At 64.8% G+C, this 25,918-nt stretch overlaps 1 protein-coding gene across 1 annotated transcript; it reads left to right on the top strand.

The window, feature by feature from the left end:
- The first annotated feature begins 44 nt into the window (after window positions 1-44).
- On the top strand, window positions 45-20,264 carry MMP17 (matrix metallopeptidase 17). The gene is made up of 10 exons (XM_045087641.1): window positions 45-321; window positions 9,709-9,841; window positions 10,644-10,773; window positions 11,211-11,494; window positions 12,146-12,322; window positions 13,682-13,781; window positions 14,377-14,459; window positions 14,578-14,730; window positions 18,526-18,783; window positions 19,297-20,264. Exons 1-10 carry the CDS (start codon window positions 178-180, stop codon window positions 19,623-19,625), a joined length of 1,791 nt encoding a protein of 596 aa, XP_044943576.1. The 5' UTR covers window positions 45-177; the 3' UTR covers window positions 19,626-20,264.
- Window positions 20,265-25,918: the final 5,654 nt, after the last annotated feature.

Consider the following 25,918-nt stretch of genomic DNA (forward strand, 5'->3'; position numbering starts at 1 on the left):
GGGCCGGGAGCGGCGCGCAGCAGAGCGGGGCGCACGGGCGCGGGGTGCAGGGGCGCAGAGCCGCGGAGCGGGGCGCAGGGGCGCGGGGAGCCGGACGCAGGGGCGCGGGGAGCCGGGCGTAGCGGGGCGCAGGAGCGCGGGGACCTGCACTGCCGCGCCGACGGCCCCGCGAGCGGGATGGGGAGCCGCGCTGCCCCCGGGCCCGGCCCGTCGCCCCCCCGGCCCCGGCTCCCGCCGCTGCCGTTGCTGCTGCTCGCGCTGGCGGCCCGCGGGACCTGGGGCGCGCCCGCGCCCCGCGCGGAGGACCTCAGCTTCGGAGTGGTGAGTGCGCGGCTGGCGTACGGGGTCCCGCGGCTGGGGAGGAGCCGCCCGGGCCCCTCGGCGCCTGCCGGAGCTCGGGGAGCCCTGGACCCATTTCCTCGGCGGAAAGCTGAGGCCGGGGCGCTGGCTGAGCGGCTGACGCGCGCGCACCCGGGGCTGGGAAAGGGGCGCCGCGTGCCTCCCCGGCCCCTGGCGCTCGCCGCGCGCCGCAGCCGCGGGAGGCAGCGGAGGTTGAGGCTCCCGGCCCGAGCCTTTGTGCGCGGCTTGGAGCGGCCCCGAAGGGGGACCCCAGGCGAGTGGGACAGCCGTCGCAGCCGCCGGAGGCTGTGCGCCCCGCGTGCGTTCCCAGTGGGAGTGGCGGGGGGAGGGGTGCGCACCCACCACCCAGGAAAGGTCGGGGCTGCGGAGTGTGGGCGCTCCGGAAAGCCGGTGGCTCTCGAGTTTGCTCGGTATAGGGTGTTGGGGAGCAAGAGAAGCGGCCCCCTGCCCCCGCTGGGCATGCATCTTGGCCCTGTTCCCTGTACCCTTCCGCCTCCAGGGCGGCCAGCCTTGCTCGGCCGCCCCCTTGGCCCCGTCTGAGCTTGATGGGGTCCCCCGTCCATTCCAGGCTCTGAGGCGGCCCCACCGCCGTCCCCAGCGCCCTCTCCCGTAACACCGGCTGTCTCCCTGCCTCGGGAACCTTCCTGTCTCCCTGCCTTGGGAACCGTCCTGGGGGCGGCGGCAGTGGCCTCTTCCCGCACCCTTCCCCCAGTCAGACTCCTCCGGACCCGGAGGATTGAGCTCAGACTTTATGGGTCGCCGTCCCCAGGTTCGAGAGGCCAGGGAGGGCGCGAGGGGCCGCTGGATCCGAACAATTTCTTCTGGGGCTCCCGCCCCTGCTGCTGCCCTCGCTCTGCCGAGACGCGGGGATGCGACCGGGGGCCACGGCCTCCCCACCCCCGCACAAGGCCCGCAGCGGTGTCCTGAGGGGTGCTGGCCGGACCCCTCTCCCAGCGCCGTGGGCACTTGCAGGCTGCAGGCGGGGTTCAGGCAGGCGGGGGCATTTGGATGGGGGCTGCTGGGAGTCATCCGCAGCTCCGTAGACTTGGCAGGACTTGGCCACAGGTTCTGGCTGAGAAACAGGCTGGGGCCACCCCCGCCCAGCTGGCCAAGTGCTCCAAGCCATCTGGGAGGGCACAGCCACGGTCCCTGCAGCCGGCATCCAGATGCCTGAGGGACCCCATACTGGGCTTCCTCCCAGCCAAACTGCCCTGAAGTTGGGGTGCCTCAGTTCACGCTCTCTGGGCTCCTTTGTAGCTGGGGGCTTCCTGGACCCGCTCCTGGAGCGCTTGATCAGGGGGGCAGTGGGTCTCGGGGTCCTCTCTCCTGCCCAGAGGGGCCCTGCTCCGGAGGCTAAGGAGGACCCACCTCCATCCCCCATCAGTCGGGACGCTAGTGCCTGCCGGGCCAAGTTCATTTCCCGGATCCCCTGCAGTTCTCAAGTGTTTCTCTGCCTGCCGAGAGACAGCGGGTGGGCACACTCCTCCCAGCCCTGCCTGGGCACCTCCTCGTCTCCCTCCCTGGGCTCCCCAGAGCTTCCAGGGGGATGGGGGGCAGGCAGTCCTGGGCCGAACTCTGGGGGGTGCACTGAGGGGTGGGGGGATAGGGCTCCTCAGCCTGGAGCCCCAGGGACAGCAGGGCCCCGGCATCTGGCCCTGTGGGGAAACAGCAGAGGGAAACAGCGGAGGCCCCCACCCAGGGAAGGCAGGACTGTCCCTCCTGGTGTGGCTTTGCCTGCCCATCTCCTGCCCACGTTTGTGGGTGGAGGGCGGCCTCTGGCGGCCTTCTGGGGAATGACAGCTCAGAGCCCCGGACCCAGAGGTGCAGGAAGTCTGGGAGGCAGAATTTATGGGGAGGAGGGGGCTCCTTCCCGTCCCCTCCGCAGACCAGCCCCCCCCACCCCCCCACCCCGCCCCGGGCCGGGCCCACTGACTCTGCACATTCAGATCTGGGGCTGCCAGGGAGGAGAAGGGCCTCTTTGTCAGTGTGACCAGCTTCTGCCCGAGGTGAGCCCAGCGGGTCTGGAGCCCTGGCTGGTGTCCGGGACAGGCCGGCCTGCCCAGCACCCCCCTGGCTTTGGTGGGAGGACAAAGACCTGGATTGAGTCCTGCTGTGCCCAGCCGGGGCCTTCCAGCGCAGGACAGAAGAGTGCGCTGTGCTCCCCGGGGCTGTCCACTTGGAGTCCTGCTGGGTCCCAGCTTTTTGCTGTTTAATTTCTGGGTAGGTCGTAGCGTAGCACAATATTCGGGCCACACGGAAGGGCCCGCGGGAGAAATCCCATCTTCCCTGCCCTCCCTCTCTTCCTGAGAATCCTTTTGGAGGTGGACTGGGCACTCAAAAGGACATGGGGACCTGGGGCCCTAATCTTTGTGGGTGACGGGCTGCTGCCCGCTGGGCCGCTGCCCACTGCTCCGCGCCGGCTGTTTTCCTTTGGAAGCCCATTCGGTGCTGGGATGTCTGGGGCTGCCCGTGCTCGGGGCTCAGCCCCGCTCGCTTCATCCGGACGTTCACAGCCTGCAGCCAGCCCTGGGCACAGACGTGCAGGCCGCCGCTGCTACTCTGCCAAGCCGGCAGCAGTGCTGGGAGCACTTGGCACCTGCAACCTGCTGATGAGTGAGACCCGGGCCTGGGGGGGGCGGGGGGCAGTGTGAAGGGGACGCCCTGCGTGTTGGCAGTCCCATGGAGTTTCTGCTCAGCTTTCTGCTTGTAGCCACACATTTCCCAGGGCCCCGAACCACGCAGCATCTTGGCGGAGCTTGTGGTTGCTGAGTTCTGGGGCAGGTGGCCGGTGTGCGGCTGAGAATGGCCAGGAAGGGACAAGACCCTCCCCTGGCCCAGGAGGCCCCAGGAGGCCCCGTGGGAATGGGCAGGATGCGGCTGGACAGTGGCGACGCTGGTCGCCAGCCAGGACCTCGGAGCGAGTGTGAGCCCCGTGTCCCCCTCCTGGCCCAGGGGCTGATTGCAGCAGGGGTGACGGTCACCCTCACCAGGGGCCTCTGGGTCCCTACTTCTCGGTTTCGGCACCCAGGGGTGCCTGTGGGCCCTGCACCATCGGGATTGAGGTCACAGACCTGGCTTGGAACAGGGACTGTCCCTGGCACACCTCAGCGACAGACACCTAGGCCTGGGCCAGACTGTACTCACCCCCAGGGCAGAGAGCTAGCCTGCTTTTGTCCTGAACCTTGGAGAGGGAAAGCTCCCGCCAGCACCCCTGTGGGAGGTTGAATTTAAATGTGAGGGACCTAAGACGCCCACCCCAGCCCTCCCAAGCACCGCCCCCCCAGGCATGCCCCCCCACTGTCTTTGGGGCCTCAGGCAGGTCTGAAAGAAGTCTTTGTGGGGCTTTTGTCCTTCAAGCCAGTATCCTGTAGGCAGGGCTGTGCCCTGGGGATGGGGACCAGCTGGCCTGGGGACTTAGGACATGTTTCCTCTGATGCGGGCCCTTGACACAGGGGGGTCTGGACCCAGCCCAGGAGCCCCAGGCTCCTGTCTGTGAGCCGGGGCTGCTGAGTTGTTCTGGTGAGGCCTCTGCAGTCCTCTCCACCGCGCTGGCAGGGAGTAAGCGGCCTGTGTGTAGGCGATGGGGGTGGTGGAGTGAAGGCTGCACAGGATTTGGGGCTTGGCAGGGGGTTTGACACCTTCCAGGGGTGTGTGCCTTCCAGGGGTGTGTGCTTCTTGCCTGTCGGTGGTGGTGTGAGTTTCTAGTGAGATGCTCTGGGTGTAGGGTCTGTGCTTTGCACACGGAAGATGAGGCATCTGCTCCCCATAAGCGGAGAGCAGTGTCCCCCGTGCACTGTCCAGCTCTCAGGAGGGGCAGAACAGAGTGGTCTGGAGGACTCACAGCCCGACTTCCCCACTAGCACAGACTCAGGTCCCACTCCTTCCTGGTGGCCAGCTTCTGTAATCTGCCTCCCTCCTATAATCCACAGAACTCCTTTCTCTGTGGAACTTCCCAGGTTGCTTCCTGCCTCAGGGCCTTTGCATCTGCCATGCCCACCTCCCTGAACTTTTGTAGGGTTTGTCACCTGACCAGCTCCTCATCTTCCAGGTCTCAGCCTGCTGTCAGGCTGCCAGACACATCTTCCCGGGCCGCCATTTAATTAGTGCCTGCACCTTGTCACATCCCCTCCTAGCACAGAGGTTATGGGAATAGGCTCTGAGGCCAGACCCCCCGGCTCCAGTCCCAGCCCTGCCCCGTGCTGCGAGGTGACTGTGGGTGCGTGTCCTAATCTCTCTAGACTCTGTCGCCATCTGTAAAATGGGGATAATGGTGCCCGCCTCACTAGATTCATTGAGCAAGTCCTCACATAGTGTCTGCTGTGCGCCAGCATGGACTGGACACGGCAGGCGATGGGCCCCGGCCTCGCGGAGCTCTGCCCGGAGGGGCGTCACAAGCACTGAACGGTTCGCGAACGGAGTTGTTCTCGGTGACTGCTGGCTGTTGGGATCACTTCTGCTACAGATGGTCATGCACGACACGTCCCAGTCCGGTGTCACTGTTGCTGTTTGCTTGCTCCGCGTTATTGTGTCCTAGGACACTGTCTGGGCCTGGAGCCCTGTCTGCAGGGTGGGCTCTCCACGGCCCTCGCTGTCCCCAGGGTGCCCGGCCCCACCTGCGCCCAGCCTGGGAAAGACAGATGGCGGGACAGGGAACGGGGGGTGGGGGCTGTCTGGGAGGTACCTAGGAGCATCCCCACGGGGAAGACACTGAGATTGACACTGGGGCTTGGGTCCCCGGCAGCCTCCCGTCATCAGCTCCCGGAGGAGGACAAGCACCGGGCCCGTCTGAGGACCTCTCGGGTCATTCCCCTTCAGGATCTATAACGGGCCCCGTGGCAAAACAAGCCAGACAGGGACAGCGCCAGACCACCTCTCCGGGCTCCGCTGCTGGCTGGACATGTGACGGGGGTGGGGGCGCACGCCTCTCGGGGGCTGAGTGGAGGTGGTGGGCACGCTGCCCCCCAATGGGTGCCACGTGGAGGTGCGCCGGGCGGGCAGTGAGCTGGCACCATGTGGGTTCCGGCCGGGCTCTGCTCTGCATCCTCTGAGTGTTGGGGGCCTGAGGGTGCTCCGAAGCCACTGCCTGCCAGCCCCACGGCTCCTGAGCCACACTGCGGTGGGGAGGGGGTTTGGCATCGGCACACAGCGCAGCCCCACGGCAGCCTCTGAGCCTGGGTTCCGTCATCTGAGCGGAGCCCCGAATGCTAACGACACCTGCTCTCTGTGCCCCGCCCCCCAGAGGCTGGGGGTCCAGCTGGAGATGGGCCGTGCAGGGGAAGGACCCACGGGTCAGCCATCCACGGCCCAGCCATCCACGGCCATGGTCCCTGGCACACCTACAGGCTCCCAGGCCTGGCTCCAGGGGATCATGGTCTCCTGGTCACCACAGGCTTTATAAAGGCCCCCACCTGCGACCTGTGTGTGCGGACGACAGCGGCCACATGGCGGGCCAGTGGGGAGGGCCACACGAGACCTTGCCCACAGTAAGCACTTCTTGTTTGTGGGCATGGTGAGTCACAGGGCAGCGCGGCCCAGTGCCATCCCTCTCCAGCAGCCCCTGGGCTGGGCTTTCCCGGTGCCCACCTGCTGCGGCTGCCCTGGGGCCAGGGCGGCACTTCCCTGCGACTCTGAAGAGTGGGGAGGGCAGTTAGACCCGTTGGCGATGTAGCTGGACGCCCAGTATTAACTGTGATGAGCGCACAGGGAAAGATTAAAGCCCAGAGGCCTGGGGCCGCGTGGGCGAACCGGGAAAGGCCAGCCTGATGTACGTCTCCGTGTCCTGCCAGGGCCTGGCACCAGGCACCATGACCCCAGCCTCAGTTTCCCCGTCTGGGTAATGGCTCAGCTCAGGGGTCCCTAGGAGGAGGCAGAGCTCGTCTCCTCGGCTGTTGGGGATCCTCCCGGCTGGGGCAGCAGCTGCGGGGTGGGGGCACCCCTGCTTCTCTTCTCCCCTCCTCTTTCCCTCCTGTCCCCACGGCCTTCTGGAAGGTTCACCTCCGCTGCTGCAGCCTGGTTGCCCTGGAGACGCGGTCGCCGTGGCGACGGCGCAGCAGAGGGAGGGGCCGCCTGGGCGTGCACCCCGCGAGCTCGGGGGCGACTGGGGGGTGCCGGGACCCCCGGGGGTGGGCTGGGGACGGGATCCTGCGGCGGGTGCCCCCGAGGAGGAGGCTGGAGCAGCCTCTCGCCCCTGCTGCGACCCCCCCCCCGCCACTCCCACCCGAGAACCAGTGCAGCCGGCCCGAGGCCCGGGTTAACGCCCCTGCCGCTCGCACCCTTAGTCTCCCCGCCTCAAAATGCAGCGCTGCTGCCCCAGAGAGAAAAAGGAAGCGGGGCCATTTGGGAATTTGCCAGGCTCCTCCCCAGACAGGCAGCCGGCAGGTGGAGGCAGCCGGGTCTTAGCCGCCCCCTCTCCCCGAGGACCTCTTATTGCCTCTGCAGGGGCCACTGAGCCTCCCCGCCCTATGGCTTTCGGGTTCCAGACACTTGGGCCTCCACCGTGCACTGGCCTGGGCAGGGACCCCACGGGCTGGCAGGCCCAGTGCCATCCCCCTGGCCACCCGAGGGCGCAACGGCCACCAGCGTCCCCCCACACCCACCAGGGGCTTATCCTGCTCTCAGATTCCTCCTTAGGATCTCCCCTGGCCAGCTGGTGGGTGCTCCCACCTCCCACCCTGCACTGTCCAGGAATGGACCCAGAAGCCTCCCCCCCAGGACTGCAGGAGCCTCTGGGGGCCCCAGGGGGGAGACAGCTGGGGCTTCAGACAGGACTGCTCTGTGATGCTGATGTCGTCAGGAGGGCCCACAGTGGGGGGAGGTGGGAAGTGTGATTGAGGGCACGGACACCCCCAGCCCTTGCCTGCGGGTGGGGGCTCCCTAGCCAGCCCCTCAGGTTCGGCCCCATCTCAGGGTCCTGCACTACGGGGGTGCCGCAGGCTGCAGTGTTCCCAGGGCTGGGGCAAGTGGGGGTAGCCACTGACCTTGGAGGCAGCCAGCCCTGTCCAGGGCCGTGCCTGCACTCAGCTGCCCCTTCTTGTGCAAGTTAACCCAGGTTGGCCACTTGGACTGGCGGCTAAAACCTGCTTTTCATCATTGGCAAATGTTTCAAAACTGCCTGAAGTGCTCTTGGCTTCTCTAAGCCCGAAAATGGGAGTCTCCTGCCAGACTTCCCTGGAGACCCCGGGAATGGGGTGCCAGGACTCCTTCCTGAGCCCCACAGAACCCTGGGGGAGGGGACGTGGAGACTCTCAGTGCAGAGACCCAGCTCTTACCTTGACCCATGTGCCAGCCAGCCGGGGCAGGGCGGTGGGGGCGCGGTCCTTCTCTCTCACGCCTCAGCCCCAGCCTGTCAGAAGCAGCTGGCCTGGGCTGGGAGGGACCCTTCCCCAGTGAGGAGGGTGGGGGCTGGCACCCTTGCTTGGCATCCAGTACGGCAGGAGACTCCTGAAGCCTTCCTGGAGGAGGCAGCCTTGTAGTGTTGAGCAGCAGGGCTTTGAAGTGTGTGTGTGTGTGTGTGTGTGTGTGTGTGTGTGTGTGTGTTGACATTCAGAAAGAAAACTGCAAAATCACAAGTTTCAAATATATGTGAAATTTTTCCCAAAAACGTGTGTAGCCTCAAATATACATGTTTTGTGTCGAGTATCTGATGCCTAGCCAGGTACTTGTCACGGGACACGGCCCGTCTTGGAGCGAGATAGATACGCTTTAATGTGTTCCCAGTGATGTGCAGGGGGTCCTCCCAAAGGAAGAGGGCTGTTGAGGGATAGCAAGGATTTAACCCTGAGGAGGGGTAGATCTTTGGGCGGGGTGGGGAGGTGGGCCTGTCTCAGCCGATGCCCACCTCGTCGGAGCACAGGGCATCACTCCTCGGGCCCCTCTAATCAGGAGCGTCTCCTGATTTCTGTCCATCAAGGACCAAGTCACCGTCACCGCTACCCAGTCCTGTCCGACAGTTTCCGAGGGCCCCAGGTCCGCACGGTCTCTAAGGGGTCTTCTGTCAGGACTGGCGGTTCTGGGCCAATATGGGTTTGAGGGGTTAAAGGAACAGAGAAGCCCCGGAAAGACTGTGTTTCCTGGAAAGAGAGGAATCTAGCTGGTTCTCTGCAGGTGTATGCAAATTGTATGCAAATCATGGAGGTGGCTCCTCCTGGACCATTGAAGCTCCTGAGAATTCTAGGAGTGTGGACTCCCACCCATGGAGCACCTGCTGGGCCCCCTGTGGGGGCAGAGCCTCTGGGCAGGGGTCCTACTGGCAGGGGCCGCAGGCTCAGAAGCTTCTGGGGACCCTGCAGGTAGCTCACACGTAAGTGAGGCACCAAAAAACAAAGAGGCCTGCAGGTTGCTTCCTTTCTTGGAGCCAGACCTGGGAGGGGAGGGGCTCAGGGAATTCCTGCAACCTTGCCCCCCACCCACCTATGGGTCCTCCCCCACTGGGGAGCCCACCGCTGTCCACCTGGCCTGAGACTTTCATGTCACCTAGGCAAAGAAGTGGGTGTGACACCGTTTGGGGTTGAAGCTGAGGCTGCCCCAGTGAACGGTGTCAGCGCCGCCCTTTGTCCCCATCCCCCCACAGGGGTGACGGTTCTGAGGCTTGGGGAGGGGGCTCTATTTGTGTCCATGGGGAAGGGTCACCTGCCATCCCTGCTTCCTGTTTGGCTCAGGGGACTCCGGTGCCAGGGCACTTTTTGTCAGAGCCGTCCCCTGACAACGCCATGTATGCGGTTTAGAACACCTGCATCAGGTGCCGCTGTGAGCACTTTCCGTGTTCTAACTCATGGCACCCTCACATCCACAGGCAAGGAGACCACCCAGGGGGTTGAGGGACTTGTCCCAGGTGCCCAAGAAACTGGTGGCCCAGTGGGATTTGCCCCCAGACAGTCGGGCGGCTCATGACCAGATTCTTAAAGCCGAAGCCTGAGCCTACTATCCTTCTCAGTGTGGGTTTCAGACCTCGGGTCCTAGACTGTTGCCTCCCAAGGCGGCTCTGGGCCCGAATTTGGCACTTGCCACATGTAATAACCTTTTTATAATTTCACTTTCTCAAGTGTGCCCTGGGTATGTCCTGGCTCAGGAGAAGTGAGGTGGGATGGGCTGCCATGGACAGTCGTACAGGTGGTGCACTGCATAAGCTCACCCCTTCTAAGGGGCATCAAGTTTATTTAGATGTTTTTCCAGCATCTGTCCATAAAGTAACTTAAAGAGGGGGCACGAGGTGCCCTGTGGGCTAATGGGGGGCCGGGGCCGGTGATGATCAGGGCGGGAAGAGGCCTGCCCCTCACCTCAAGTGCAGGCAGCTCTTCTTTTAGGACTGAGCCTGCCACCTCCATGCCTCACTCTGTTCTCTGCTCTCAGGAGTGGCTGAGCAGGTTCGGCTACCTGCCCCCTGCAGACCCCACAACAGGGCAGCTGCAGACACAGGAGGAGCTGACCAAGGCCATTGCGGCCATGCAGCGGTTTGGAGGTCTGGAGGCCACCGGCATCCTGGGTCAGTCCTCCAGTGGTGGTGGGAGATGGGGTTTCCCCTGACTGCCCCCCCGGCCCCACCCTGGCTGCCCCTTGGGACCCTTGGCCCTCTCCAGCCTGCCCGTGGGGAGTGGGGTTAGGGCTGGGCCCGCTGTCCCTGGGGACATGGGATCCCCAGCAGGCTCACCAGCCCCAGATGGGGGTGCAGTGTGGGGAGAGTGTGAGCCAGCTGTGCCCAGACACATCTGCATGCTGTCCAGCAGGGTCTCACATGCTTGAGCCCATGGGGGCCTAGGGGGCCAGCTGTCGGGGTGGGATCTGCCCAACCACAGTCCCAGTTGATTCTTGTCCCGTGCAAGTGGCAGATCTGTGCAGCCCAAACTTGCAGCTTTCCACGGGAAACCAGAAATCTGGGGTGTTTATGTGAGCACACCAGTTTTTACATGTTGGCAACAAATCCCTGGCTTGGAGAGCCCCTTCCATGGGCGGAGGGAGCGCCTCTGTGCCCAGGCCTCAGAGGAGGCGTGAATGTCCGTGTCACAGCAGAGCTGGTCAGGTGCGTGTGCTCTGAACCACCAGGAGCATCGGCCTGTGGGATGCAGGTCGGGGCCGTGCTGCCTCCCACGGCCAGGGCCCCGCGGCAACCCCTCCGATGGGTCCGGGCACTGCTGTGGTTAGTAAATGCTTTGCGTGGTCCCTGTCCTGGTCGTGGACATTCCCCCGACGGTGAGGCCTGGCACACTGGAGCCCCGGGTAGGGAATGGGGAAGAGGGCCTGAGCCTGGTGCCAGCTCCAGGGGACCTGACCTCCAGCTGCCCCCGCAGACGAGGCTACCCTGGCGCTGATGAAGACCCCGCGGTGTTCCCTCCCCGACCTCCCGGCCACAGCCCCAGCGCGAAGGAGGCGCCAGACTCCAGCTCCGACCACGTGGAACAGACGGAGTTTGTCCTGGAGGTGGGTGAGCTGCGCCTGCCGGACCCTCTGGGGCCCAGTGTGGGAGGCTGGCCCCTGTGAGCCAGGCTTCGTGCACAGGGGGTGTGTCCTCAGTTCCAGAGGCTGGAAGCCGGAGGTCTGGGGGTCGCGGGGCTGGCTTCTTCCGAGGCTCCATGGCCGGCCGTGGCGGAACCGCCCCCAGCATCTCTGCTGGGTGCTGCTGGCCGCGTCCGACCCACCGCGGCCTTCTCCCCAGTCCCGGCATCCCCCACCGTGTCCTCTGACTCACCCCGTGCAGGAGGCCTCGTCTCACTCTTAACTCCAACCGCAAAAACCTGTTTCCCAACAAAGCCTGGGTGGCAGCCCTGGGGAAGGATGTGGGTGCCCCCATCGGCCCGGGGTGGGGACAGGGCCTGCACCTGGTGGACAGACCTCGGTCCCTGACCCCACCCCCCCAGGGTCCGCACGTTCCCACGGGACTCGCCCCTGGGCCGCGACACGGTGCGCGCGCTCATGCACTACGCCCTCAAAGTCTGGAGCGACATCACGCCCCTCAACTTCCACGAGGTGGCGGGCAGCGCGGCGGACATCCAGATCGACTTCTCCACGGCCAACCACAACGACGCCTACCCCTTCGACGGCCCCGGCGGCACCGTGGCCCACGCCTTCTTTCCTGGAGACCACCACGCCGCGGGGGACGCCCACTTTGACGATGACGAACCCTGGGCCTTCCGCTCCTCAGGTATGTCAGGCTGAGGCTGAGTCCCAGGAACCCCCCCCCCCGGGTTAGAGGCCCAGGGTAGGAAGAGCCCCCACGGCCCAGAGCGGCGTGTGACTGTCCTGCACAGGGAGGCCGCTCTCCCCCACCCCCATCCAGATGTCTGGCTGATGTTGGGCTCGAGGTGTCTCCCTGCTGATGGGCTGAGTGGGCTGGTCCTTACCCTGGGCCCAGCTTCCAAGAGGCGGCGGAAGCTTGCAAGCCTCTGTGGGCCTTCACGCGCTCGTCCCCTCGCTCCCTGAGCCCCACCCGCCCTGGAACAGGCCCCCAGGGCCAAGGTGGGCAAAGGGGCAGAGCCCCGTGGCCCAGGGCACGGATATGCGCCCAGAGATTGGGGCCGCTGTGGAGTCAGTCCACACTCTGGCCTGGGGGGAGCCAGTCCCAGCCTGAGGAACCCGCAAGGACCCCACAGCGCCTGTGGGCCCTTTGCATGGCGGGAGCTCGGGCCCAAGAAGCCCTTGTAGACCCATGGAGGGCCTTGGCACGAACCAGGACAGCGAACCCCTCACATCACCGCCCCCATGGGTGCCCCTAGCCTCTGCACGAGCTTGTCCTCCTTGTGGCCTGGCCCGGCTGGCCGTGCCTCCGCTGGCCCACTGCTCCTTGTGTTCCCAGATGCCCACGAGATGGACCTGTTTGCGGTGGCTGTCCACGAGTTTGGCCACGCCATCGGGCTGAGCCACGTGGCGGCCACAAGCTCCATCATGCAGCCCTACTACCAGGGCCCGGTGGGCGACCCTCTGCACTACCGCCTCCCCTACGAGGACAGGGTGCGGGTCTGGCAGCTGTACGGTGAGTCCTCTCCCAGAGTCAGCCACGAGAGTCCCCAGGGATGGGGACGGAAAGGCAGGGGACCCCCAGTGCACAGAACGCCCCAGGAGGAAGGCATTTTCCGTCTTGTCCGTCCACGCAAGCTCAGCGTCTACACTCTGAGTGGCGCATGTTAGCTGCACCCCCGTGCATGTGGGTTGAGGAAACGGCCTGTCGCCGGGCTCCCTGGAGGCGGGGCCTGCAGTCCTGCTAACAGAGCTCGCCCTGGAGCCTCTGAGCCCCGGGCGAGGTCCCAGGCCGGCCCCCAGACAGCTGTTGGCGGAGACCACGGCGGGCACAGACGACACCCCAGGCCTGTACAGACCACACGTGTGCCTGGCGGCGCCCCGTCTTCACACTTATGAGGGAGCACCGGCCACCCCCACTTAGAGATGGGAGGCCGGGTGGCCTGTGGCAGCCGACAGAGCCTGCCTTGGGAACCTGCTCTGCTGCGGACGCGTCAGGAACTGGCACGGGAGGAGGCCCCAGCCTGCCAGTCTGGGCCAGACGGGGCTCCCATCCCCGTGTGCGGCTTTGGTCTCCCTGCCCCGACCCCAGTGTGCCCCCCACGCCCCTGCACCGTGGCCAGACCCTGCTCCCCTTCCTGCTCACGGCAGCCCCTCCCGCACTGCCGCGAGCTCCCCAGCGCCCTCCACCCTCTGTAGCCTCTGGGCTTCTCCTACGAGAGTAAAAGGTACCCCGTTAACCAGTCGGGGCATACAGGTCGGTGGCCTTTACCACGTTCACAGTGTTGTCCATTTGCCACTTCTGCCTGGTTCCGGAACATTCCTCATCACCCCTGTTCCCCCCTCCCCCACCCGGCAGCACCGACCTCCTCTGTTTGTGTGCACGGCCGTGGACTTCTCACACAAATGGAAGGCACCTGCGTGGCCTTTTGTGTCGGCTTCTCTCCCTGAGCGCCCTGCTCCCCCGGCCGCCCGCCGCCCGCCACGTCCCACGCCACCGCTTCCTTCCCTCGGTGGTCGAGCTTTCTCTGTCCACTCGAGCTGGTGGACACGCGGGGCGTTCCCCCGCTTTGGCTGCTGTGCTCGTTCACAGACGAGTTTCGGTTGGAACCCTGTGTTTGGCTCATTGGGTTCTCTCCCCACGAAGGGGTCGGGGGGACGACCTCATTCTGCACCCAAGAAGGGGCCTGGGGGCGTAGAGGTCAAGGAGCATTCCTGGGGACCCGCATGTCTCCTACTCGTGCCGCGACGCTCTGCGTCCTGCGCACGGGTCGGGCCTGCCACCCAGCGGCCGCAGTTCCGTACAGGGGTCCCGGGGCGCGGGCGGGGTCTGCAGGCGGACTCCCAGGTTTAATGCGTCCCCCTGTCCCCACAGGCGTGCGGGAGTCTGTGTCCCCCACGGCGCAGCCAGACGCCCTGGAGCCCGAGGAGCCTCCGCTCCTGCCCGAGCCCCCCGACAATCGGTCCAACTCCCCGTAAGCCGTGGGCCCCTGGTCGGCACACCACGGCCGGCACCACCCCTGACTGTGGCTCAGAGCCTCCCGGCTCTTCTGAGAAAACCACGGCTCTGGGGGCCGCGTCCCATTCCTTAAACCCCAGACAGCAGAGGGGCACCTGTTCACCCTGACTCCGGGCAGCAGAGGTGGTGAACCTCTCACCTTTACCGCAGATGTGCACCCTGTAATGCTCCCCGATGCCCCGCTCCCTCCGCACTCTGGGCCCCGGAAAAGGGGTGCAGGCTGTGGGTTTGGGGTTATTAAGTGTAGTTGACACACAAAGCTCCCTTTAATTCCCTTTTCTGTCTTGACACACACCATCGTCCTGCACCTCCGAGCCCGCAGGCAGTGACGTGGGGGCTCTTTCCGGGGCTCAGCCCAGCTCCTCAGAGCAGCTCAGGAAGGGGGTTCCTGCCAGCCGGCCTGGGTCTGTGCCCCAGCCCCCACCCCTTCACCCCTGCCCCCAGCCCCAGCATCCCCTTCTCCCCCACCCACCTCTCTCTCCCCCAGGCACCCCTCCCGCTGCCCCTCCCCCAGGCCCCTTCCGCAGGCCCCCGGCTCTCTCTGCCCCCAGGCCCAGGAAGGACGTGCCCCACCGCTGCAGTACGGACTTCGATGCTGTGGCCCAGATCCGCGGGGAGGCCTTTTTCTTCAAAGGTAACCACCACCAGGTCAGGCGCCCAGTGAGTGGCTGACCAATGGAAGGGTGGCCCCCTCTGTGCAGACGCGGGGTGGGGGGGCGTTCTGCAACCCCACGCCCTCCCTGTCCCCCCAGGAAAGTACTTCTGGCGATTGACACGGGATGGGCACCTGGTGTCCCTGCGGCCCGCGCAGATGCACCGGTTCTGGCGGGGTCTGCCGCCGCGCCTGGACAGCGTGGACGCCGTGTATGAGCGCGCCAGCGACCACAAGATCGTCTTCTTCAAAGGTGGGCGGACCCCCACCCGGCGCTCTGCCCGCGGGGCTGCTGGGGCCTGGGCCGTGCCCCGGGAGCCCTGCGGTTTGCTCGGGGCGGGGACAGCTCACGCACGGGCACAAAGCCTGAGTGTATTTACTGAGCACCTACTGTGTCCTCACATGCTGGTGGCCATGGCTGCTGCTGGGTGTGCAACACAGGCAGGGGTCCCCCCTCGTGCCCGCAGCAGGCGATTGGCACCTGCACGTGATGAGGGCATTAGGGTCAGGGAGAGCTGAGGGAACAGCATTCAGGTAGAGGGAATGGCCAGTGCAAAGGCAAGAACCATCCTGCTGGGCACCCAGACTCCCAAGGAGGGGGTGAGGCCAGAGTGGGGTGCGGGAGCCCAGAAGTGCAGGTGTGCGCCCACGGGGAGGGAGCTGGTTTTGTTCTCTGCACGTGGGAGCCCCGCCCAGGCCCCACACCTTCCAGGGCTCCCCGTAGTTGTGGATGACGACGACACGTCTGCTGCCAGCTGGGTGTTGCCCGCCCCGCCACGCCCCACTCCCTGGGCAGGGTTCCTTGGGCTGAACTGGGGAGGCACTGCCTGCTCTTGGGGCATGGACTGGATGCCGGGCCTGCGGCAGGAGTCCCACGGGTGTGTGGGCACCTCGGGCAGGCTGCCTCGCTGTCACACGTGTGCTGCCCTGTGCGCTGTGCTCTGGGGTGAGCCACTCCACTTCCCCGGGCGGAAGCCACGCTCCTGCCCTGACCCAGGCTATCCAGCCCAGCTCTGTGCAGGCTCCAGAGGCTGACCCCTCCCCAACTGGGGACCCCCGGAGCCACATGCCGTGGGCCCCCTGACTGGCAGAATCTCTGCTTCCTGGTCCTGCACCCCAAGGCCACGGCAGGGAGTTGGGAGCTGCAGGAGACGGTCTCCTAGATCGGGGTTATTTCTCAACATTTGAACATCAGGAGACCCCCGTGGCACCAGCGTCCAGTTCTCAGACGGTGTGGCCGCCTGGGGCCAGAGCTGAGTGCAGGCCAGCGGGGCAGATGGAGCCGGTCAGCTGCGCGCCCCCTGCCCTTCCCGTGCCCACGTCCCACCGAATGGGGAGAGGAGCCGCGAAGGCCCGAGGCCCCAGGCCCGGTGCTGACAGGACTGGTTCCTTCTGAGGCTGTGTGGGAGACTGTCCCCCGCCACCTGGCCCTGCCTGTGTCCCTCCGGGCTCAGTCCCTCTGTGTGTCTCACTGTGTCCTCTCTGTCGCGTGCGTCCTCTCTGACAAGGACACCAGTCAGCGGATGTGAGCACCCCTTGACTCCGGCGTGACTTCACTCCTAACTAATTTCACCTGCAAAGACCCCGTTCCTCCGTGAGTCTGATGCCGAGGTCCAAGTGGGCGTGCATTTGGGGAGCCCTGTCAACCCGCCGCAGCAGCTCTTCGCGCCTGAACGGGGGACCTGTCTCTTTGAGGAGGTAGCAGATACTCCACACGTTTCTCGCGCTCCTGCCTGTCACCTGCCAATGCCTGGTTGGGGCTGGGCAGCTGTCAGCTGTGAGCTCTCGGGGTGGCCGGTCCATCCCCACCGGCTCCCGTGGGTCCGGTCCCCGTGTGCGGGGTGAGTCGGGAGCCAGGCTCCGGGGGGCTCCCTGTCGATGGCCCCTGTTATTTCAACCTTCAGGAAGAGCAAAGCCAGACAAAGGGGACTCGCCGCCTGCAATGCCGTCGGCGCTGCCTGTTGGCCTCCCTGGATGGGGCCTCGCCTCTCAGAGAGAGCGTGTGGTGCGCGTGGGGGGCCGCGGGGCGCGCCTGCTGCTCCTCCGGGCGGACAGCAGCTGCTGCGCGCTCGGCTGTCCCTTGGCTCACGGCGCCGGCGGGAGCTGGGAGGTGACTCCACCGCGCTACGCGGCGATCTCGGACTTCCCGGAACGTTGCAGAAACAGCCCGCGAAGGCTGCGCGCCCGTCATCCAGCTTCGCCCCGGGTTCACATTTTACTCTGCTTCCTTTCCTTCCGACGGACAGTCCCGGGCCCGTGTTTTCCTGAATTGGTAGGAGGGAGCGGCCAACACCGGGACCCTTGACGAGTGTCTGCCTGCCCCCGGGCATGTCCGTGGCGTCCAGACCGTTGCCCCCCGGGCAGGTCACCCGGCAGCTTCTCCTGAGCGACTTCTGCTCTCGCACGTTTCCGCAGGAGCCTCGAGGACGGATGTGTCCTAGGCCGCCCCGTCCGCAGTGGGGGCTGTCCGGCAGCGTCCGCTGCGCCCACCCGGGCAAGCGCACCCGCCAGGCTCAGCCGTCCCTCGTCCCGTGTCTCCTGCCCTGTGCGTTGTGGGCACAGCTGCCCTCCGTCCCCCTCAGCTGTAGGGGAGCCATGGGGGGGGGTCTACTTCAGGCGCCCCCTCCCCACTCAGGCAGTCCAGTTGTCTCCTGTCTCTGGCTGAGGATTTTTTAAAATTATGCTTTTAATTGTGGTCAAAAAAAAAAAAAAGAAGAAGCAGCAGCCCCTAAAGCTTTATCATCTTAACCATGTCCACATGCCCCTTCCCACGGAGTGCAGCCACCACGGTCCACCTCCAGCACGCTTCGGTCTTCCCAGGAAACACCGACCCCCACCCCCGGTGTCCATCCTTTTCAAGGTGATCTGTCGTGTGGTCAGGCCACCTAGTGTGTGTCCACCGCCCACCCGCGGACGCCTGGGGTGCTGCCCCCTCTGGGCGGCTGTGAGGGACGCTGCTGGAACGCAGGTGCGCACGGACCCCCTGAAACCCGCCGCGGACTCTTCCCGCATCTACCGGGAAGCGGGATTGCTGGAGGCTCTGTGTGGAATATTTTGAGGACCGTCCAGACCTTTTCCCAGCAGTTACATTCCAGCAGGGCGTGCTTTCTCCACATCCTCCGGTTCTCATCCTCACCTCTCCAGTGACCTCAGGCATCGACCCATGTTGCCTTGTGACACTTTCAGCATCTTCCTGGGGGAAATGTCTGTGCTAATCCTTTGTCTGGCAAAAGGTTTTTACCTGTTTTCTTCCCCGCCCGCCCCATGCTCCCCGCTCCTTTCCTGCATATGGAAGAGCCGCTCACCGCCAGGCCAGAGGGGAGAGCTCGACGGGCAGAACAACGTAGTGATACTTCCCGAGCACAGTCAAGGATGTGCCCCCCACAAATACCCTAAACCGTTTCTTTTTTTATTTTTTTTAAAGATTTTATTTATTTATTTGACAGACAGAGGTCACAAGTAGGCAGAGAGGCAGGCAGAGAGAGAGAGGAGGAAGCAGGCTCCCTGCTGAGCAGAGAGCCCGATGCGGGGCTCGATCCCAGGACCCTGAGATCACGACCTGAGCTGAAGGCAGAGGCTTTAACCCACTGAGCCCAGGCATCCCTAAACCGTTTCTTTTTAATTTGACATATGGAATGCAAGTTCTTGGTGATTTCTAAACGTCTCGCTTCTGTGTGAACGCAGACAGAGGTGCACCGCGTGTCCGTGTCAGGCCCTGACCAGTGGCCTTCCTGTCTCTGCCTGCAAAGACAACGCCCCGCCAGGTCAGAGCCCCCCAGGTCAGAGCCCCCCGGCCTCCGGGGGTCGGGCCATCTGTCCCCTGTCTGTGGAGCGGGTGCCTCATCAGCACCCGGGCCCTCAGGCTGCCGGCAGGTGGGCCGAGCCCGTGCCGGGCGCAGAGCAGGTGCTCAGTAAATACACGAGAGGCCCCGGGGGCGTGGTGGGGCCGGCGATGGCACGGGGCTGGCGACAGGGAGAGGAACGGCTGGAGCCTGCGCCCCGCGGGGTGGGCCGAGCTCTGGCCCACGGCGCTCTCTCTCACCCCCAGGAGACAGATACTGGGTATTTAAGGACAATAACGTAGAGGAAGGATACCCACGGCCCGTCTCAGACTTCGGCCTCCCGCCGGGCGGCGTCGACGCTGCCTTCGCCTGGGCCCACAATGACAAGACTTATTTCTTTAAGGACGAGCTGTACTGGCGCTTCGATGAGCACACGCGGCGCATGGACCCCGGCCACCCCGCCCGGAGCCCCCCGTGGAGGGGCATCCCCCGCACCCTCGACGATGCCATGCGCTGGTCTGACGGTGAGCCCCACGCAGCCTCTGTCTCCCCGCTGGCGGAACGGGGATCAGGGCAGGCTCGTTGGAAGCCGGCTCATGCACCTATGTGCCCCAGGGCCTTTGCACCTGCCCCGCACCCCGCAGACACAGCCCGGTCACCTGCTTCAGGCCCGTGTGGTGCAGCCCCGCCTGGCAGAGGGGAGAACACATCTCCCCTGCACAGGGGCTGCTGATGGGGCCAGGTGCTTCCTTTCTGTTCTCAACGCTCTGTCTCCAACACCTGGAGCGGCCTGGCACATAGTAGGCCCTCAATACACATCCCATAAGAGAGCGAGCGTTCCTCTCGCCTATCTCCCTGCCTCCTGGCGGGTGCCCCAGGCTCTCCCTGCGAGGCCCCGGCTGGGCTGCCCGCAGACAGCCACCAGGGCTGAGACAGACCACCGTGGAAGACGCCTCTCCCCCACCTCCTCGCTGGCCTGCGCTCGGCCTCACCCCTGCGTGCCACGGGGCCACAGCTCACAGTCTCTTCTCCCCCAGGTGCTGCTTACTTCTTCCGTGGCAAGGAGTACTGGAAGGTGCTGGATGGTGAGCTGGAGGCCGCCCCCGGGTACCCGCAGTCCACGGCGCGGGACTGGCTAGTCTGCAGAGACCCGCAGGCGGACCCGGAGGCAGTGGGCGGAGAGGCCAGGGCCCACGCCCAGCCGGGACAACACGGCCAGAGCCGCGCCGAGGACGCCTTCGAGGTCTGCTCCTGCACCTCGGCCGCCTCTTCTCCCGCAGGGGCCTCGGGCCCACTGCTGGCCGCCTCGCTGCTGCTGCTGCCCCCGAGCGCCCTGTGGACGGCAGCCCGGGCCCTGGCGCTCTGACCGCCGCCGGCCTGCGAGAGGGCAGAGGAGGCACGGCTGGGGTCTCTCCGAACGTGGGTGATGCCCCCACCCCTCCAGTGGCCGGACCAAGAGTTCCTGCAGCGCCACACGTGGCCTTGGGGCCCCAGCCTGGCAGAGAAGGACGCACTGCGGACTCCCAGCAGAGGCCACCGGGTCGCACCACGGACGCCCCGCGTGTTGCGAAGAGGCCAGCAGAGGGCGCTGCCCCTCAGGCGCTCGGCCGGCGCGGGTGCTGACTGCCGGCTGTTGAGCTGGGGAGACTCGGCAAGGCAAGGCCGGCCAGGCCAGGCTGGGGACGAGAGCCTGCCGCTGCACCACCAGGACGCAGTGATGAGCCCGGGGACGCGGGGCGGGGACGGGCGTTGGGTGGGCCTGGGGACCTCAGCCTGTGCGGAGCCAAGCTGCAGCCGTCGCCAGCACCAACCAACCTGGTCTGGCGCCCCGACTGCGGCCGCTGGTGCTTCCGCCCACCCCTGGGGGCTCTTGTCCACCCCCGACTCCTGTTCCTGTGGGCCCGCAGCTGCCTCCAACCCACACGTGAGCTCCCAGGATGGGGCGGAGGCCGGCCCACTTCTTGACACATTTCAGACAAACATGACCTCTCCCTGCTTCCTCCTGGCTCAGCCTCGGCTCCCTGATGCCCTGCAGGCGGGAGCCGCAGGGTGAATGTCCTCAGGGCCGGAGGGGCCATGCAGACTTGGCCCCAGACCCTTCTGCCCTTGGAAGGGGCCGGAGCTTCCAGGAAGAGGCCTGTGCCGTGCCCATGTCCTCGCTGGGGCTCACTGACCCCTTCCTGTCCAGCACCTCCCGATCCCCATCCCTCGGGCCTCACACCCATTTCCCAGGCAGGGGAGTTGAGGCTCAGTCCCGGAACAGGAGCCTGCCTCCCGCAGGCAGGTCTCAGAGCTGGGGCTGCCCGGGGCTCGCTGACGAGGCCCCTCCCTGTGCGCTTGCTGCTCTGCAGCGACGTGCAGAACGAGACCTTGCCTGTTCTCGGGGAGGCAGTGGGACACCGGCTGCCAAAACCAGGGAGCAGGAAATGCACGGAGGCGGCTGGGCGGCCGGTCTGGGGACCGCCCTCTCACCTGGAGAGGCCGGGAGAGGTGCACCCCACAGTCAGGAGAGAGGCCTGGGACGGGTGTGGCCGGCTTACCCCAGCCGCTCCTCCCGTCGTACCCAGGCCCGCCCAGGTGTTGGGCCTCGCCCCTTCCCCAGCGAGGGGTGGTGACCCCTCTGATTCCAGAGGCGCCCACAGGCCTGAGGGTGGGTGCACAGAGGCCCTGCCAGGCCCCGTTAGAGCGAGCACCCCGGGCACTGGCATGCCCGGGACCTGGTAGAATGCAGATTCCCAGCCCTGCCCCCCGCGGTCGGAGCACAGTGGGTGCAGCGGCCACGCGTGTTACCCCCAGCTGGGTGGCGCTCTGCTCTCCTGGGGGTCGGGAAAGCCTGAGCAGGATGGGCAGAAGCAAAGGGAGGAGCCGGTTATGTGGTCAGAGGGAAGAGGCTGGCCAGGGAAGGAAGGTGCGGGGGACCCAGGAGGGCAGGGCCAGCCCATGGGGGTTCCCTCCCTGCAAAGGGGGGGGCTTGTGCGGTCCCGCCCCCGGAGGCGCAGCTGCCCCTGCCCAGCGGCTGGGGCGCTCCAATGGGGTCCCACTTTCCTCCTGCAGCTTTGTGGGGGCCCACTTTGCGCCCACCTTGTGCTGTTGGGGCAATAGCCCAGAAAGGGTCCCCAAGTCCCCAGGGTGCACAGCCGGCAGGGAGCAGGGGTCTTAATGCAGGCTGTGCTCCTAGGCCTGGGTTAAAGACAACTGCTCTTCACACTTCCCCGCCCCTGCCGTGCTGCGTGAAGAAGTAAACAGGAATGTCCCAGAATGATGCTGCCCACACAGTCTTTCAATTTTAGGTGAGTCACCATTTAGGCACCCAGACATTTTGTGTGGAATTAGGGATTTTTCAGCCAGTCTTTACCCAAGCTGTGCTGGTTCTGTGCAGGGAAGCCGTGGCCCCCCCAGGGGACCAGCAGCCCTGTGACAGGCCCGAGACCCCTCTGAGAAAGGCCAGAGGGCAGGCACCACAGCGGCGCGGACAAAGACCCCCCTCGTCCCACATGCCAGGCCCAGGTGCTGGCCGGCCTCCGTGTGCGTGGGTGGCAAGTTCACAAAACACACCTGCACAGGTGACTTCAGGGTCCAGAACACAGCGGTTCTGGCCGCACAACCCCCCACCTCGGCAAGTGGGGAAACAGAGGCACAGGCACAGCTCGGCTCAGGCGGTGCGGCAAGTGCCACAGACGGGCCCACATAGCCAACACCGCTCTAGAGGCGGGAATCCACCGGAGACAGGTGCTGGTGGCTTCTGTCCCGCGCATCCTGGCTCACGGACGTCATATTCTCGCTGTGTCTGTGGGGAAAGAGCGGGTCCTGAGCTCTGTGCGGGGACACTGGTCCACGGGGGGTCCACCTCTGGGACCTCATCTAATCTCACTACCCAGGGGATCCTGCCTCTGGGGGCGGGGTGCCCACCGGAAGACTCCAGGGGGACACAGACATTCTGTGGACACACGTGGGAGCGTGGGCCGCAAGGCCAGACTCCGACCTCGGCCGCGCTGCGCCCTCTCCCGCCACCTCCCTGGGAGCAGGCTGTGGGGCTCGGGGGGCTCCTCACCCCAAAAAAGAGTACGGTGGTACTGACCTGGTCCTGTTCTGCACTTTACAAATACACACTCATCTGGATCCTCTTCATGTCGTGTGGGGAGGGCGTGTGGTCGCGTCTCCCTCGGGGAGGGGCTGCGAGCCGCCGGGGCTGGGCTCTGGGCGAGGAGCCTGGGAGTGGAACCAGGGGACGTGCTCGGAGCTAATCCACGTGGCTCTGTCTGGTGGGTGAATGTGGGGGCGGCCATCGGATGTGCTTGGGCAGTCCGCCCCACCCTGGGGACCGAACCAGCAGCCCCAGCCCGCCATGTGCCTGCAGTGGGGAACCTGCTGTCCCTCCCTGAGCCTACGAAGGGCGACAGGAACCTGGTGCATCTGCGGGGTTGAGAGGGAGGCATGGCACACAGACCCTGGCACCCACCGCCCTCTCTCCACAGGCATCTGCCCGATGCCATGACCGGTTGCCATATCTTGGGGCTCATAGCAGCAACAGGACTCCTGTCCTGTGTCCGGATGTCTCTGGGCTCCACAGAACATTCTGCCCTGGCAGCTGTCCAGACTTGCAGCCGGGCAGTGGCTGAGCCCAGGGGCCCTCCACGGGCCTTGGGTCCTCGTATGGCGGCAGGTGGGGGGACCGCATCACTGCTGTGACCTTGTCTCCGAGGTCAGGTGGGCTCGCTCCTGCCGAGGTCTCTGGCCGCCCTGAGCCACAGGATGGGGACAGATCCCACCTCTCCAGGTGACTGAGTGTCCGTCCACATTCTACAAAAAGCACAGGAGACTCAAGGTCTTGTGGTGGGCAGCTTGGAAAATCCGACAGCTCCCACTGCATAAGGGAGACCCCAGCGCCCTGAGCTGCTCTGAACGTGGACTTCCAAACACGTTTTTGCTGAGAGCCCAGTTTCGGGAGTCTGCGGTGCGGACGCAGGAGGAGCCAGAGGGGACCTGTCATGCGGTGACCCCCTTACCCCCCCTCCAGGCTGGGGCAGAGGAGCCTCACCCCTCAACCTCCTGGACGCGTCTGTCACTCAAAAGCATGAACCCATCTCAGGCCTCTGCCTTTGCTTCTGCAGCTCCCCGGGCTCTCCCTGGTCCTATAGAGGCCCCTACAGGCCTGTCTTGGTCCGGGAACAGGACGGGGGGTTCCCACCAGACGGGTCCTGGAGGGTGAGGACCCGTGACCCTGTCCCAGGTATGGACTTGGTGGGGAGGCCCGGCTGAGCCCAGGGTCTCGGGGTGTGAGAGCCACGTGCTGGGGGGCGGCCTCGGCTGTGGAAGCCAGAGTTGTGGAAGCCACGTCTCCGCACAGTGATCCGGAGCATGTGCCCAAGCTAGCCTCCGCCCGCGTGGATGGAAAGGGTGCTTCTGGGGTTTGGAGCTGGGAAAGCAGGGCGCCTCCTCAGGCAGACGCTTGACTGACCTCATGTGGCCCTACAGCAGCGGGCAGGTGAGACGGAGCGGGGGCAGCCCAGCACCCTCTTCCTCAGAGTCCCCAGGCCGTGGAGCAGCCCCAGCAAGGAGGCAGGCCCTGCGGGCACACTCAGCACAGCTGCCGGCCATCCCCGACACCCCCAAGCAGGAGAGCTGATCTCCAGGCTCCCCAGCCACAGCTGCAGCCCATGGGTGACTCATGGCCTCCGCCTCTGGGCATGACAAAGGACCAGGAGAGGGTCGGACAGACCTCATCCATGCATCCTACCCCGCACTGGAGACATGTGGCAGAGCCAAGGCCCTATGGCCTCACGCAGAGCTGGCTGCATGGCTTGGGCACACACCTCCCCACGTCCATCCACTGTAGAGGCGCTCACGGAGCACCCACTCCATTCCACGTGCTGTTCCAGGCAGTCCCCATGGGCAGCTCCTCCTCCATTGGGACCTGCTGCCAGGTGGGGCTCTTTGAAATCAGCATCTGTCAAGGGCTGTCCGGGGCCCATGGGGGGAGGGGCGAATCAAGGCGGGCTCTGAGGGGTGCATCTCCTCAGGATCGTGGATTGGCATCTTTGTAACGTCCCTCCAGTTCCATCCCCAGATGCGTCCCAGAGAGACTCATGTGAGGAAACAGGAGTGAGACATGAACGTGCAAGTCTGGATCCAGCTGTCGGGCCATGGTCAGAGCAAAGCAGTTTCCAGGATGGAGCTGGCGGGGAGGGGGGGGCAGCCTGGGCAGCAGGGGGGGGGTCGGCCGCCCCACACGCGGCCCGAAACGGCGCTCGTCCACACCACGGTGAACAAGAAAAGCATGTGCGACACCCTCCCCGTGCTATTGTTAAAAGACGGTCAAAACAGGGAAAATCATGACTCACAGAGCTATAAAAACCCAAGAGGTGTTAAAGATTTTGCTCAAGGAGGGAACCAGGCAGGTGTTAGGAAGTTGAGAGAAAACTTGAAAGACACCCATACGGAGGAGAAGTACTGAGACAGATAAGTGAATGGAAGAAAATCTGGGATTTCCCGTGGGATTGGAGGGGAGAGTGCGGGAGCCCGGTGCACAAGGAAGAATTTGCTCGTCCGTTACATAGCTTGCGGAGAATTTTCGAAGACAGCTCGCTGGCTCAGGAGGTGGGGGTGGGTACTGGCATAGGTGCCCCATGGGAACCCCCAGGGCAGCCCCCGGACTCCCCGGACGGCTCCTCTCCTGGGCGGGCCACCACAGGCCCCAAGTCTCAGGAGGATTCTAGCCATCAGCTCGTTGGGTCTGGGTCTCTCATCCGCCGACCTCTCCACGGCGGAGAGGCATTTAATCCAGTTAGGATGATGGGTCTGCGGGGACTCTGATGGGATTGTAACCGGGCCGGGAGGACCTGGTCAAGAGGCGCTGGCTCCGTCTCCCTCTGTCTTCCCCGCTGTCTGCCCTCCTGCCTGTCTCCATTGTTCCCACGTGGATCTGCTTTGATTCCTCTTTCTCTAGGAACGTTTCCTGGTTACCCTCTGACCTCCACACACACCTTATAGTCGCAAAAGTCTATTTTAAGCCGAAAACTTATGTTCAGCCACACACGAAACCCGTCTGCTTAAGCTCCCTGTCCCACACACACCTTTTACGGTATTTTGGTCACAGTCTGTATCTCTTCCTACTGTGTGTATTTTAACATATTTATTAGTCATCATTATTTTTATTTTTACTTTTTTAAAAGATTTTATTTATTTATTTGACAGAGAGAGGTCACAAGTAGACAGAGAGGCAGGCAGAGAGAGAGAGGAGGAAGCAGGCTCCCTGCTGAGCAGAGAGCCCGACGCGGGGCTCGATCCCAGGACCCGGAGATCATGACCTGAGCCGAAAGCAGTGGCCCAACCCACTGAGCCACCCAGGCGCCCCGGTCATCGTTATTTTTAATACTGTGTGTATAGCTTCTGTACTAGGATTCGAAGGGGCCCTCGAAGGGGCCGTTGCCATCGTCCGGTATCGCCTGTCTATAGAGTCACCCGCACGGGTGAGCTTCTCACTTTCTTGGACTATTGTGTTGTCTTGTTCTACACTGTGACGCCAGTTTTATAGAACTCACAAGCAAGCAGACCTGGAAAATACATCCAGTTAGACACCCAGACAAACCCATACGGGTCCGTATCCCCTATGTGCCCACAGTGCTTTGCAAACCCCGGGGCATGGGTGCCCCTGATGGA

The sequence above is a fragment of the Mustela putorius genome, unplaced genomic scaffold (genome assembly GCF_011764305.1).
Source record: "Mustela putorius furo isolate JIRA1106 unplaced genomic scaffold, ASM1176430v1.1 tig00001433_pilon_pilon_pilon, whole genome shotgun sequence".
In the NCBI taxonomy this organism is placed as follows: domain Eukaryota; kingdom Metazoa; phylum Chordata; class Mammalia; order Carnivora; family Mustelidae; genus Mustela; species Mustela putorius.

Excerpts from the sequence above, each read along its gene's own strand:
- MMP17 (XM_045087641.1), top strand. The coding sequence starts at position 178 with ATGGGGAGCCGCGCTGCCCCCGGGCCCGGCCCGTCGCCCCCCCGGCCC. Across the intron at positions 14,731-18,525 it reads CAAGATCGTCTTCTTCAAAG|GAGACAGATACTGGGTATTT; the intron begins GTGGGCGGACCC and ends TCTCACCCCCAG. Across the intron at positions 18,784-19,296 it reads TGCCATGCGCTGGTCTGACG|GTGCTGCTTACTTCTTCCGT; the intron begins GTGAGCCCCACG and ends CTTCTCCCCCAG.